The sequence below is a fragment of the Hippopotamus amphibius genome, chromosome 9 (genome assembly GCF_030028045.1).
Source record: "Hippopotamus amphibius kiboko isolate mHipAmp2 chromosome 9, mHipAmp2.hap2, whole genome shotgun sequence".
NCBI lineage: Eukaryota > Metazoa > Chordata > Mammalia > Artiodactyla > Hippopotamidae > Hippopotamus > Hippopotamus amphibius.
This window is the reverse complement of record NC_080194.1, coordinates 98,300,535-98,313,801: the sequence shown is the minus strand read 5'-3', so window position 1 is coordinate 98,313,801 and position 13,267 is coordinate 98,300,535. Positions and strand designations below refer to the sequence as shown.

Sequence of the window (13,267 nt, the reverse complement as noted above, 5' to 3'; positions counted from 1 at the left end):
TCATGAAGGGCAGCTTAAGTCACTCAAGGCTCCCAGAGCTGCCTTTGAGGCAGAAATACAGAGCATCTTTGAGGACTCCTGCTCTGTCTGTGGGAAGGTGGGCAAAATGCTCAAAATACAATAAAAGCAAGGGCCAAGACCCAAAGGGGTCTCACTCCCTGTTTCTGTGGACTCTCTGTGGGGTGCCTGTGTGCAGGATTTCTGCAGAAGATAGTCCATTTTGTTAAGCCTTTGAATATTCAAATTGAAAGTATCGCGCAATCATTGATTGTCAAATCATGGGTTTCTAGAGGTTTTAAATACTTGGCATGAGGGGGAAAAAACTCAAACCTATACCCGAAGGTATAAAACATTAATTCTATTTGTCTCCTGCTCCAGGAACCTGGGTGCAGCTGGATGCTTTGTGAAACTTTAAAAATGTTGCATCTCTGCTTCTCCCCCTGCACAGGAGCCCTCCTAGGCGCTGAGTCCCTGAAGCTGCAGCATCCAGCCACCGACCCAGCTTCTGCTGACCACGATGTCGGGTAACTCAGCTGCTTCTCCTGGGGGAGGGTCACCAGGGCAAGGGGCGTTTTGATCCGGGTGTATTTCCACGGCTTTTCCTGCATGGAACAGAGAGGCACAAAGTCAGGGCATGCAAGTAGGAGCCAGGGATCCGGAGAGGGCCCGGGCCACGCTGTGGCCGCTCCCACTCGGCGCCTGGTCCCGAGGGCTGAGGCCCAGAGGCCCAGCTGGCCGCTCTGGCCGTCCGCCTACCCGGGTCCACCGGCCCTCTCACTTGGTCCCAGTTGTGGCCCTGGGACTTCGCGGCGCGGACTCTGCACGCCCAGCAGCGGCGGCGGGGGGAGCTAGAGGCTCACGATGAGCCCGGGACGCGAGCCGGCCGCGCCGGCGGCACGGAGCTGAGCAGCGGCGGGCGCTGCGCGGACCCCGGGCGCACCCGCTGCCCGCGGGGCCGCGGACCAGCCGAGGAAGTCGCGGGGAGACGCTGCTCCGCGGAGAGGGCTTGGCGCGCAGGCGCGGCGGGCCAGATGCGGGATTCACGGGGTCTGGGCGACGCACAGCGCGACCGCCTTTCGCGGGGAGACCCCTAGCTCCCGGGACCCGGCCCGCGGGGGGCTCCCGGCTGTCCTGCTGCGGTCTCCGCAGTGACCAGGCGAGGCGCTGGCGGCCCGGTCCTGTCGCCGCGAGCCCCGGCTGACCGCGCGGCCCGCCCCTCCCCGCGCGGCTCTCCCGCGCTCACCCCAGGGTCGAGGTCAGGGCCGGAGTCGCGCCTGGGCTCCCGCGGCCACCCCCCGCCGCAAACGCCCGCCAGGCCCGACCTACTCACCGCGCCTCCTGGGGGCCCGCCCGGGGCGACGGCTGCCCCCGCCCCCGGCGCGCAGGCCGCCCTCCCCGCCGCCCGGGCAGGTGCGCTCGGCCCCCCGGCCCGGCCCCGCCAGTCCCGGGGGCGGCCCCTTCCGGAGGGCGGCCTCCCGGCCGAGTGCGCCGTCCTCGGCCGCCCCGCATTGCTCTCCCCAGCGCGCGCTGTGCGGACTCGCCTCGGAGTCTTCGGGCGCCGCGGAGAAATGCCTGCCCCCGAAAGGGAGGGGGTGGGGAGAGAAGGGACGAGGGGAGAACAGGAGCGGAGCCTAAGGAGAGAGGAGGAAAAGAAGGAGATCGGGAGAGGAGAGAAAGGGGGCGAGGGAGAGCCGGCACAAGAAAAAGACAGGAAGCTCGGGGGGAGGGAGGGAGTGCTCGGGTCTGGTCCCTTTACTGGGGTCAGTCTGGTGGGTCCCTCACCGACCAAGGACAAGGTGAGCCAAACCTCACCTGCCCGCTGCTTGCCCCAGGGCTGGCTTCCAGACCAAGGGCACGTAGAGGTCAGAGGCTCCCCAGAAGCCATGTTTGGCCTGGCGGTGAAGGAAGGCACTTAGAACTTCGCTGAAGTGGAAGTGGGGTGGGCCAGGTCAGCTGCTGCGTGCCCGGCCCCTCCCCAGGTCCATCACACCCTCTCCCAGGCCCGAACCCAAGGTTCCCATAACTTAGCCAAGGGGGTGAGCTCCCCGAGACCTGTCTCCACATTCCTGAGCAGAAAAACCTGTGCTATCCGTCTAGGGATAGGGCCCAGCCTAGGGCAGGTGGCCCCACAGATTTCCATAGGTTCTGTTTCCGCTGGGGCCCTGAAACCTGCCCACGGTATCTCTTCATCCTTTCGAGTTTGAGAAATTTGAATTTCTTTCTCATCTGTCTTTTTGCGTTCTCCAGACCTAGAGATCTGGCCTCAGATGCCATAGTTTATAAAGAAGACCCCCCACATCCCAGCCTGACACCCAAACCTCACAGTTGACCACTGACTCGGTTGCCTTTCCCCAGAAAAACCTAAGGTGTATCAAGGTGTCCGGGTGAAGATCACGGTGAAGGAGCTGCTGCAGCAGAGAAGGGCACACCAGGCAGCCTCACGGGGAACTGTAAGCATAAACCCTTCACTTCTTCCCAACTTGTATTCAGCTTCATTCAGCCCTGTGTCTGGGAAGGTGTAGGAGGCCACTCTAGGCAGTCACCATCCCCCAGACCTGGCCTTCCTCAACTGTTCTTATAACGTCTGTGCCCACCTTCATCCCAGTTCACCACGGCAAGCCACAGAGAACGGCTGGGGCAGTTGCGGGGCTCAGGTTTTGGTGGGGAGCTCATCTCTCACTGATCAGAGTTGAGTATAAGAGCGTATTGGTCCAATGCAGGGAGAGAAGCAGCCAGCAGATAAGTAGGTTGTTGTTCTGTAGGAAGACAGGGTAGTGCTCTCACGTATGCAAAGAAAATCTCTCCCAGAAACTTCCTTTTAGGGAGCCCTTCAAGGAGAGAATCTCCGTGGAACATTCCCCCTCCTCCTTCCTCATTCTTCTGGAACCCAGCCTCTGAGGTCATTGATCTGTAAATCACCAGGCACTGAAATTTCACAGCTGAAAGGGGCTGTGTAGCCTGAAAGGAGACAGCTTGGAATATAGAACCACCTCCTTAAGATATAATGAAACCCTAAGCAATTCCAGGTTATCATGAGATTGATCTGGGCAGTCTGAAGGGTACCATGTTATGTACATCCTAAAGCAGAAAGTGCTACCACAAGTGCTCAGGGCAGCAGCAGAACCAAATGAATGGGGTGGGGTTATCCTCCAAGAGAGGGCAATTCCTCGGTGAGAGCCCTCCATCACACAGTTGCCTTTAGATTGGCTTGGGTGTGGATGTCGGATATGAAGGATGCGGCCCATATAGCCAATGGTAGGACTGGTGCTGTCTCCACCTATCCCACAATAGTTTCTGTGTCCAGTGCTATTTGTGTGCAATGCCCAACTTCATGAAATTGGGCCTTTTGGGAAAGAGGCAGATGCCATAGGGGTGGTGAACACAAGTTCTAGAACCAGTGGGCTGGGTTCAGACTTCAGCTTCTCCATGGTGTGAAGCCTCAAGCTAGTTACTCAGTCTCGCACGTCTCAGTTTCCTCATCTTTAAACTGATAATAATGGGATTTTGTGAGAATTAAGTGAGTTACTGCACATAAGCACTTAGAAGAGTGATTTCCACTTAGAAAGTGCTCAGTACATGTTCACTATCATTATTATTATTTGCAAAAAGCAGCTAAAATAAAATTACAACCAGGGATTGAAAGCCAGCTATTCAGTAAAGTTCATTCATACCCTTTGCTCAGAGTTTAGGGTTCTGATGTGAGCTTGCTGTGATATGACATGTGCAGCACAAATTTTACATTTGCTGGATGTAAAGTCAGCACCTCCATATGCAGAATTTCAGCTAACACCATAAAACTTCCTTCCATTTGTACAGGGTTTTCCAGTGGTTCTTTTAAAGCACTTTTGGGCGTTCAGAGTTTCTTTTAGTTCTTATAACAACCTGGGGGAGGTGAGTAGATCGGGGATCCGTATGCCCCATTACGTCTAAAGATCAAAGCCTTACAGTTACTAATGGTAGAGCAAAAAGTGGGACCAAAATCTTCTTAAAAAAAAAAAAATTCCCACCTATTGGCTCCTTAAATTCATCTTTCTGCAGATCCAGCTGTGCTGAGCAGGAGTCTGGTAGCCTCAACCATCAACCCCAACAGTTCAGAGATTATTATAAAATTAATAAAACCAGGAACAAGGGAACTGGGAAATACTACCAGTGGGGGAAAAAAATCATCAAGACATTTCTAACAAAATGTAATCTTTTGTTAAGGAGCTTTGGTACCTGGTAGAATTCTGCTCCGGCTGCAACCTGGAGAAGCCCCACTTGCACATGGCAATTTTATTACTCTTGGCCTCTTACAGGTTGGTTTGGCCACTGTTCCCCTGTTAGTTAGCTGTGAGGCAAGGCTGAAACATTTCACTTGTGTATTTGACCAGTATCTACTCCCTGGAGCAGTTTGACTTATCTGAGTTTTTCTGAATTCCTCCCTGAGAAATTCTCAAGCAGTGCTTCTGAACCAGTGCCTTGCAGGAGCATGCAGAGTAAAGCCGGCCCTGCTTTGCTTTCTGGAAGATTATATCCACCCAGGTCCTGACAGGCATGGAGGAGTAACACAGAGATGATTTAGTTATGAGAGCCAGTTGTAAAAAATCCCTCGCTGGGAACCACCAGACGGATCTAGGATTCTAGGAAAGCTGTGAGGTATACTCAGTAGGTAGGCACGGCTGGCAGGTAGCAAGGGATGTTGTGTGCCTGCTTCTGGTTTAACAGAGATTATCTCCAGTTTATTCAGTGGTTTAAGGATGCCTCTGGGAAGTGTTAAGCCAAGGAAAGAGTTAACTTTATCAAATGTATAAAGCAGGAAGAAATTTATCGTAATTTGTTATAAAGTCAGAGTAGTATCCACAATTTGAAATGTTAAGAAGGCAATCCTGAATGGAAGTTACCGATTAGACAAATACTAGAGTCGCACACAGTGCTAAGAGAAACATGTGCATGCCAGTATTTGTCAATTTGATTAAAAAACTTACTTTGGCCAGATGGGTCTACAAACAGCCCTACATACATACACGTGTGTGCACACACACACCTCCTTTACCTTTAGGATAAAGAGAAGCTGGAGTACTTATCAAAAGACAGAACTTACCCCTTTTTTTTAACCATCAGTTTTTTTAAACAGCCTTGATGTGTTTTTATAAATTGTAGATTGTGGATTTTTGTGCTGTTTGAAATCTAAGAGAGAGGAGACTTTCTTTGTATTCTTGGAGCAAAGTAGAAAGTGAACCCATGACTAGAAGGATAGGATATTGCACACATACCTGCGGGAGATAACCGGGGGAGGCCTACAAATGGACCATTCCGGGGGAGGAATGGGGTTAAGGAGAGCTCTCCAATGAAGCCGAGTTTTTAAAACCCACTCCTTCCAAGTGCTTGAGCTCAAGCTGCAGCCAAATATTTGCATAAAGAGCTGGTGAAGGATTCCAGCTTCCTGGTTCATGACATTACAGCATGGATCGTTTTCAAAATTAACACCACCTCCTGTTTCAGCAGTGGCTGATCGTGCAGGCTCCCAGCGGCTCGGTGTACAGGAGTGAGTATACCCTGTAAGCCAGGAGAGAGGCATGCTGAGTGCTGCTTCCCAGCACAGACTCTCAGAGCAAGGCTGGTCTGTTTAAACTTTAAAGCCACCACCTGAAACCTAAAAAAGACAGTCCTAAATTACTCGGTTAGTACAATTACCAATTTAACTGGAAGACACAGGCTGATTTACTTTGAATAGTTAAAAGGAACAGTCTTGTCAACTTCATGTATTTTACTATCATAGTGAAAAAAGCAACCTTTATAGAAAAATGTTAAAAAATATTATAAAGAGGTTAAGTATTTCCCAGCTATTAACTAGAATGTAGATAGTCTCCACTTCACTGGCTATACTTTAAGAAAATATTTTCTATTTTAATATTTCATAGCTAGGGAGAACATGTGACTATTTTTAGCTATCTAGGATTAAGCTGCCAGGTAGTGTATGAAAATTTTGAGGAAAATGATTGACTAAGTTATAGATAGTGGGGCTTAAAAAAATGTTAATCCTTATTAATTTTAAATTAAATAGTTTAATAGAAAGGCTCTTTACTGACTTTTCTTGAATTAGTCATTTCTGTAATATAAAAATCATTTAAATTAACTTTTGTCAAAATTAATAACCTTTATAATTTAAGTGGGAGATATTAGAAAAAAAATCCCCAAGCAAAAATAAAAACTGAATCTGAATAAGATATAACGTTGTGTTTCACAACAGCAAGTATTTTTAGAAGAAAGAATCTGGCTTACCTTAAAGCAGAAGGCAACATAATTCACGTCAAAATGTTTTAGCTTTCCCTTTAAAGAACTTTTATTTCACTTTGCTTTGTGGTCATATTCTTGCTTTGGCAGCTGTCCGGAGGCAACAGTGTCCACCTTTCAGACCCAGTCCCACCATCTTCTGCAGGTCAGTACAGCCAGCCTTACAGTTCCCTCAAAAACTCTTCCAAAAGTCCATCTCGAAAGTTTTTCAGTACTTGATTCAGGGGTGAAGATAGGCACCACCATTTAATTGGAATCCAGCCAATCAGAAGGTGAAAAAAGGCATGGTGACTCCAAACACAAGCCCACCTAGGAAACAAGTACAACATTTTGTCCTCGTTTCTGAACTGTCTATTCTCCGCTGTCTACTCTGTCCCAAGAGCTTGTTCTTCACATTAGTTCCAGGTCCTCATCTCCAAGGAACTAAACTTGATTAAAAGATCAGAACTGTTTGCAGAAACCTGTTATCTTTTTCAGTGTACTGTTGGATGGAATACAGAACATCCTGCGGTCCTAGGATAATGCCTTTGCTCTTGTTTCTCTTAGTTTCTAGCCGACGGGGGCTTCCCTCCCCTCCTTTTCTCTCTTCCCAGAAAGCAGCTCAAACAAGTGTAAGTTTTCTCAGCCCATTACGAATAACTCTGTTACATAAGCACTCCTACCTATGCCACTCAACGGCTCAGAGTTTAAGGAGGTCATATGTAAGGAAACCCGTGCTATGGGAGCTCTCCACTGAATGTGCCACTTTAACTTAACCTTAAAGGAGCCTTGAGACTTCAGAAACTCCAGTGTTCTGTTGTTCCTCTGGTGGACACACTCTAAACCTATCTTCTTTGAGCATTTAAGAATAATAATCTGAAATAGGGCCTATTAATACTAAAATGGAAAAACATGAGTTTTCAGAACTATTCTTGTTTGGTATTTAACAGCTTATACTAACTCCATGATCATGTGTAACATGTCCGCTAAGGGAACATTTTTGCTTTTCGTAATATAAAACAAGCAATACTAATTTGTACTCTACATTCCTGGTTTCTCTATTTATAATTTGCGTCGCCATTGATAATACTCCTCAAATTTTCAGTTACTGAGTAAGTGTGAAAACTTTTGGAAAGTGATTAACCTTAGATCAAGAGAATTATTTCCCACAGCATCAGAAGTTTTCTTAAAGCCTCGAACAACTCTACAAGTTACTTCTGAGAGATGAGGTTCACTTGGACTGCAGATAGGGGCTGGGTGTTGGTGCTTTAGAGTCCAAGAAAGTGGACAGCGGAAGTTTGAGCCTGGCTATGACAGTTGGACAGAAACTGGATCACCATTGTTTTCTTTTGCCTAGGCCACATTTACAGCCAGTTTCCACAGTATTAACCAGATTCATCTCACTGGACTTGAATTAGCTAAGGCAACTAAAAAATCTGAATTGCCTGCCTGTTTACTTTTCTCGAGATCCTTAAGAAGCGCCCTTGCCCCCTAGATATAGTAAATATTCAGAATATAGAATAGAACTCCATTCAATGTAAGTGCAATTTTTAAACAAAAAGATCTCTCCTTTTCCTTTTTCTTTTAGGACTGTATTTTGAGCCTGAACCAATTCCTTCCACCCCCAATTGTTTCCAACCCCGAGAATTTTCCAGTTGTGTTTCTTGTGACGAAAACCCAGGCTTCCTCGACCAGATATTTGATTCCTACCTTCAGACAGAGACACACCCGGACCCTTCGCTTAATTCCATGCAAAGTGCTGCACACTATTTCCCAGACAGCTTCCCAGCTGCCCCTTGCTGCTTTACCCAGAGCCTGGTAATTTATCTCCGTTCTTTACAAAACCTACTATTGCTTATAATGGGGCCGAGAGTTTGTATCATCTCATAAGAAATCATACAAACATTGTCAACAAGGAAATCATCCAGGAAACAAAGAACCATTTAAAACTCAATGGAGGTAAAAATAGCCACACGTTGAAGGGCAAAAACCTTTGGATACACACATAGCTATGATTTCCCAAGTCGGCTGCACCCAAGTACATAGGTGTATGGCCATAAAAAGGTTTCCCAGCAATACTCATGTAATGTTTTTAAACTGTAAAGTTCAGACATCTACTCATTGGGAATCACTGATTTAAACAACGGCCCTTGGATTTTTGAGTTCTAGAAAATGGAATTAAGGCTGTGTCAACACAGCACAAACTGTCATCTGATAAGGGTTTTTTTTGTTGTTTTATTTTGGCACTTAATTGGCTCTACTGACTGGTTGCTTTGGTCCGGTACAGGCACAAGAACTCATTTGGGTCTGAAATGGTTGGTAAAAAATGAATCCCTAATAGTTGAAAACATTTGAATTATCTATTCTTCACAGACCTCAGTTGTTTGCAAATGTGTTACCACTTAAAATGGAGTAAGGTTTCCATTGGTAGATACCAGTTGTTGAAGATGTCTTTTTCGATATTCATATAGTTTTTTTTAAACCTTAAAAAGTAGTTTTTTAATGTACATACTTTTCTCTTTTGGTTTGTCAAAAGTCCATGGAGGTATCTGACTAAATTTTAAGGGGATAAGAAATTAACTCCACAGGATGTGCACACAGGGCCCCAGTCATCCACTTCTCCTCCAGCTTCCAAGTTTAGGCTTTCTCAGTAACAACTGTGGACCTGCTTAAGAGGAAGCAGAAAGTACCTTTCTCTGCAGGGGACAAGACTTTAGCGACTATACCGATAGTTACCAGTTTGGAGTCTCCTAGACACTGGCTCACTGAGGATTTCGGTTCCACCTGTGAATGTTCCCCTTGTTCTCCACAGTCAGGGCTGTGGAGAACCATCCAAGGTGCCACCTGCAGCTTGTATCATGTCACACAGCAGGATTTGATGTGCAGGTGATGAAGCACAATGGGATTTTGTGGTTTAAGAACAAAGCATCCTCTAAAGTATGCTTATAACAAAGAAAGCCAGTGAAGCAAGGCAATTTATTGTTGGGAAAGAAATGGGTAAATATAGAATGTGGTGGCATGAAAACATGCAGCCAGCAAATAAAATTACTTCTGCAGACTTGGGTTGGGTTGGGTGTTTTGTTATGTTTTCTCTCTTTTTTTTTACCCTTATTGTTCTTACTCTGAGTTAATAAATGCACGCTATCCAGTTCTCATAAACCTTTCTAACTTATCAAGCTTTTTGTTCCTTGGTTTTCATCTCTCTAGACCCCAGGATCGGCTTCAGATTCCTCCACTCTTTCTGGCTCCTTAGACTACAGTTACTCTCCCACTCAGCTACCATCATATGCTCCAGAGAATTACACCTCTCCGCCTTCTCTGGACACCAGAAACTGTGGCTACCCCTCGGAAGACTACTCCTCCCCTCACCTGCCCTCACAGACGCAGTACGACTGCTTCTCGGCCACCACCTCCGTCTGCTGCTGTGCATCCTGTGAGGCAGGACACCTGGACCCCTTCAGAGCTTCCGAGTATTTTTCCTACCCCAGCACAGACTATGTGAACTTCGCTCCCTCAGCAGCAGCAAGCAGTGATTCCTATAAGAGGGAAGCAAACTGGGACATCTGCTATAGTTAATAGAAATTACATTAATTTGGAACACGGCATGCATACGTCTATTTTTTTGCCACCTCTAGATGACAGCTCGAAATATGCAACCTGCTAACAAAATATCACAGGCACAGTTTACACGTCACCATTTTTGACTGTCTAACACTAATTTAGGCAGTAATATGAAGTCCTCTGACCCAGTCATCATGCCACTCCTACTTTGTATGCTTACAGTTGAAATTTTTGTAGGGAACATTCAGTTGTTTTACTTTTCTGTGTAACGAACAAATTCTAATTTTTTAACTAATAAATACTTCTGTATTTATTAAAAGTTGGTGTGTTTTTTTTTTTCATTTTTCCAATAGTCATTCCCCAATTGATTGGAATAATATCAACTAATTCTGGAAATCACTAATTACCCTTCAGTATTTAATCTCATTTGTGCATGGGTTGAAAAGTATTTTAATGTGGTGAGGCACTTTGGCTCCCACGGGGATGGAGGGCAGACACAGCTGTGATGGCTGAAGAGGGACAGTCAGCCTCACCGCTGGATAAGGGTGTACCCTTGCGGCAACATCAGAGAAAGAGGTTTGTGAATCATCAGTTTCTTATATCTATCAGTAGTCAACAGAAGGTTAATGTGACCCAAAAGCACATCTTATCTACAACACTGTTAACCTGTAGATAATTCTTTTTCATTTCCAAAATCCTGTTTTGTAAACTTTCAGGACAAATACTTCATCTTTCTCTTAAGAGTTGCCATGCAGTTGATGCAGCACAAAGGTTAGAATTCTTTGTTACCTTCTGTTTCTGAATTTCTACATTAGGTCTTTAAATATGCATCAGTCATGTTTACAGATTGATTTATAGGATTGACCATGTTGTTTACAACTGAACTTCCTCTGATTAATCTATTTGAACAAGGCCAACTGTCTTTCAAGGTGAAGAGGAGTTACTTAAGACATTTGTACTAGACTATACTGTTAAACCCTGTTTGCCAAGGGCATTAAGGCACAGGACTTCATCCCTGCAGTGAGGTCTGGGGGACATTTTCCATGTCATGAGGTTTAGCACAATGGCAGCAATACTGGTACCACTGGTACTGGCGACAGCTGCCATTTTCTGAGCCCTCCCTGTGCGCCAGGATTGCCTAAGGGTTTTCTCACACATCATCTCATTTAATCTTTACAACCACATTGATAGCAAAAAGAGGCGTCTGAAGCTCAGAGAAGTTAAGTCACCTGCCCAATGTCACCCAGCAAATAAGTGCCCAAGCTTGGGTCTGAAAAACACCAAGTGGTGCCTCCTACTCTCCACTGATGAAAAGTTTGAGTCGCTAATTGTGAAAGACTGTTCAGGAACCTGTGGAGTCATCCTCCATGAAACCACAGCTTTCCTGTGCACACAAAGCTGTGTTCCCAGCTGACTACCCATAGTCAGAGCTCCCCAGATGGGTCGTACTGTCCACAGGATGCAAAGATGCCAAGCATGAGAGCTGCCAGAGTCCACCACCCTGGGGACCAAGGGGACGAAGGTGACAAACGGCCACCTCAGTGGGTTTCTTTCCATCAGGGGACAGATTTGCTTTCAAATGGACACCATCTGATTATCCTCTGCTGGGGGACTCTCTTGAGGCTTGGACAAACAGGACAAGTTACGACCTGCCTCAGGGGATAGATGTGCCAGTCAAACAGAACAATTACTGCCTTTCTGAGACACCAATAAAAGTAAATTTTTCATAGTTTCAAACTAAATTGAAACTGGCCTATTGTCAACAAATGTCTGTTTACACAGCCCAAAGCCCCTTCACACCCTGTACCCCACCCTCAGCAGCTGTCCCAAAGGGACAAAGAGCAGAGAACGCATAGACGTCCAGTGGTTGGCACCAAAATCTCTCTTTCCTGGATGCCATTTCTTTTTTTTTTATTGTTCCCCACTCTGTCCTCTGCCTTCTGAATTGGTGTTCTTGCAGCTCTAACAAAGAGCACTTCTTACCTCCCCATTTCTTGTTCTTTTTTCACATCCCCTTAGCTTTTCTATAAATCTGGCATGGAAAAAGATTCATTTAAAAACATGAGGCAGGGACTCCCCTGGTGGTGCAGTGGTTGAGAATCCACCTGCCAATGCAGGGGACACGGGTTCAAACCCTGATTCAGGAAGATCCCACATGATGCGAAGTAACTAAGCCCATGCACTATAACTACTGAGCCTGTACTCTAGAGCCCGCAAGCCACAGCTACTGAAGCCCGCACACCTATAGCCCGTGCTCTGCAACAAGAAAAGCCACTGAAAGCCAAAATTAGAGAAAGCCCACATGCAGCAACAAAGACCCAATGCAGCCAAAAATAAATAAATAAATAAATTTATATTAAAAAAATAAAGTAAAAATAATAAAATTTTTAAAACATGAAAAAAATAAAATGTGAGGCAAGAGCTAATATCACTACTCTGCTTTGTAATGAATATCTCCAACCTTAAAACAGTCTCTAAGGCCTTTGCAGAATTTGTATGCAGCAGACCACCCGGCACGTTGCAAAGTCAATGGACACAGCCCACCCAGTCTCTCCCCACTACAGCTCACACAACGGCTCCGGAGCCCCTCAGCAGCACTAGGACAACCTAGAATGCTCTCATCAACAGATGCCTGGGAAGATGGGTAAAATACAGGTGCCTACACCTCAATGTGAAAAAGCATAAATCAGCAAGCGGTAGGGCCCAGGCATCTGCATTTTTAAATGTACCTAAGTTGATTCTGATATAGATGATCTTCCGTCTACACTTGAAAAACACTGCTGTATTCAATGTCTGGATTGCTCCCTTGTAGAATCTAGAAGCACAATAAAATAGCTTACATGGACTAAGCTTTTTCTACGAGCCAGTGCCATGGGCCCTATCTCATTTAATCTTCAAACAAGCATGCAAGATCGATACTATTGTGGTTCTCATCTTTCTCAGCGATGAAACTGCTGCTTCGAGAAACTAAATAACTTGCCCAACGTCACACAACCCTATAAATAGGAGTCAGAGTTCTCCCATTCAGGTTATCTGATGCCCCAGTCAGAATTTCCAGTAGTCTCAGTATACGTTCCATACCTTAGACCTGGAGGGATAACCTATTTGGAATTTGATCTTTTGCCTTAAAAAGTCATATGTGTATCTGTACATGGAATATCCGTAGCTGGTTCCTCATACCACAGAAGCATTTAATAAGATCACAAATGGACGTTTAAACAAATGAATAATTTTGTTATTCAGAACCGTTAGAGAGATTAATGACAAAATACTGATCAAGTGCTCACTGTGTGCAAGACTGATTACATGCCATCAAAATCCAGTCACAAGTTTAAAAGAGGATGTGATTTTAAAAGTCTAAAACTGGGAGGATGGGCATGGACTGATTTTCAAATTCCTGGGACATTTACATTAGGGGTTAAGACTTGAAGCCTGAGAGAGATAAGATGAGACG

At 45.8% G+C, this 13,267-nt stretch overlaps 1 protein-coding gene across 1 annotated transcript; it reads left to right on the top strand.

Moving 5' to 3' along the window:
• The first annotated feature begins 606 nt into the window (after positions 1 to 606).
• Positions 607 to 10,071, top strand: POU2AF3 (POU class 2 homeobox associating factor 3). The gene is given in 7 exon segments (XM_057749494.1): positions 607 to 790; positions 793 to 1,047; positions 1,150 to 1,592; positions 2,346 to 2,450; positions 6,364 to 6,418; positions 7,841 to 8,070; positions 9,460 to 10,071. Coding segments are annotated over 7 exon segments (1,641 nt in total). The 3' UTR covers positions 9,829 to 10,071.
• The last annotated feature ends 3,196 nt before the right edge of the window (positions 10,072 to 13,267 follow it).